The sequence below is a fragment of the Etheostoma spectabile genome, unplaced genomic scaffold, assembly GCF_008692095.1.
Source record: "Etheostoma spectabile isolate EspeVRDwgs_2016 unplaced genomic scaffold, UIUC_Espe_1.0 scaffold314, whole genome shotgun sequence".
In the NCBI taxonomy this organism is placed as follows: domain Eukaryota; kingdom Metazoa; phylum Chordata; class Actinopteri; order Perciformes; family Percidae; genus Etheostoma; species Etheostoma spectabile.
Window position 1 is genome coordinate 1,389,729 of NW_022605583.1, and position 1,965 is coordinate 1,391,693.

General features: G+C 47.5%; 1 protein-coding gene across 1 annotated transcript in view; it reads right to left on the reverse strand.

The window, feature by feature from the left end:
* LOC116686089 (attractin-like) overlaps positions 1 to 1,965 on the reverse strand; it is a 124,644-nt gene that overhangs the window by 5,192 nt on the left and 117,487 nt on the right. The window contains exon 16 of the mRNA XM_032511021.1: positions 58 to 172. Coding sequence (XP_032366912.1) covers positions 58 to 172 — 115 coding nt within the window. The remainder of the gene's footprint in view (positions 1 to 57; positions 173 to 1,965) is intronic.

Consider the following 1,965-nt stretch of genomic DNA (forward strand, 5'->3'; position numbering starts at 1 on the left):
AACAATCAGACAAAGACAGATGACGTGAGGAAAAAAAAACAAGCGGCTGCGTCTTACCAGACTGTCCTGGAGGAGGGATGCCGCCGGTGCCCCTGGGTAACCGCACAAAGATGGAAAGCACGGCGGCTTTGTTGCCAAAGCAAGGCTCGAGGGCGATGGGTTTTGGGACGGACTGCGGAAAAAAACAAGAAGCAAAAAAACAAAATTACACATCCCAGGCCTACCAAATCCTGGTGAACACACGGCGTTTACAAAGACATGGATAACGGAGGCTTTGCTGTTACTGTTGTTTGTGTCGGCAACATGCACAGCAACCACACAAAAACAACAACTTGAGATACACAGAATGATCTGCAGCCACAAATTGGATTCCCCTCCTCCCCAAAATCCCTCACTGTGCACAATTTCATGACTGCCTGTGTGCAGCGCCGGCCGCGACTGGATATCAAGTGGTGGCCCTGGGAGTGGAGATTTGTGTCGGCGGTGCACTCCTGTCGCTGCAGGCTGTCTGACACACCTGACTCTCTAATACCAATATCTCCTGTTTATCATCAACTCATCCATATGTGGGGATGAGTTTCCCGGCCTGTAAACACTGGCCAGATCTGCTGTTGTGCGCCTCCTACAATATTCATGGCTTTTACTCAACAGAGGATATGGATATGGAGAACGCCGCCACCTCAACCGCATACAGATAGCTTGCTATCTCTCTCTCGCCATCTACCTCGCTGTGTTGTGGACAAGGAACTGGGCCATGACATCACATCACACACTCCTGGCGCTGCCTCTCAATACGTGCTCACACATACATCTCCGAACACAAGTTCAATCCCTTCCCACGTCAGTCTTTATACTCTGGAGAGTTGAGCCTAACGCCCCAAGCAGCAATGCCGCAGGAGTGTGACACACACACCTTACACTGCAACACAGTTTTCACTGTGTAAATAACGGTATATACACTCACACACACAGTGTACACACGGGGATCTGACCTATTTAACGCAATTATTCTCTGCTCCGTCTCTCTGAGGCTTACCTTTCATACCAGCAGGATACACAGGCTGTCACACAGGTAACTGGGAAAGTGTGTGTGTGTGTGTGAGAGAGTGTAGATTCAGTGCAGCTGATGTTGTAACAGAGGGGGATTCTCTATGCACCTGTGTGTCTGCCTGTTCTGAAAACGTGTGTTTTCCCGTGTGTAGCCTATCTATCTGGGTAACTGGCTGTGTTGGTATACGATCTGACAGAGAAGGGCATTGTATCCTCTGCTATTGGCACTGTATGTGTGTATGTGTGTAATAAACCCTTTCAAACAGGCTCTTCACTCAGGAAATTTGCCAATATGTCCATTTAATGTCTGAATAAGACATCTTAACATTTCTATAACACCTCCAACACGGCCGTGCCTTAGGTTCTCAGAAGTTACGCTGAGAGAGAAGGGTGTTGTGGGCAGAAACGCATTACTACTAACTCATATTTCACTGTCATTTTAGTAATTTCCCCAGTAACGAGTAGTGTGAGGGATTACAATTTCCAAAACTGTAATTATATTGCAGTTACTAATCCAAGTAATGCTGTGTTACTAGAATGTGACTTTTTTTTAATGACAACGTGACATGTACACTCAGCGTGCTGCTGGTCACATCACACCAGCTACTAGCCAAAAGGCTAAACCGAGGACGGAGGATGGCGGCGAGAGGAACACTTTCAACAGCTGGAAGTATTGCCATCATGTAAAAGCTTTGATCCGAGTGGGAACATGGAGGACATCCACTGTGAGCGGAACAGCGTCCCTCTCCTCTCTCACAGACGAGTTACAACGGTTACAGGAATCTGCTTTGCCAGGCCCTTTTCATATTATAAGCCTATGTGAAACTCTCGAGGCTAGCGACAGTAAGTGTAGTTTCGCATTGCCAGACTTTCCTCCACAACGCTGTGGTCATGGGAGAAAAACGTTCTCTGGTT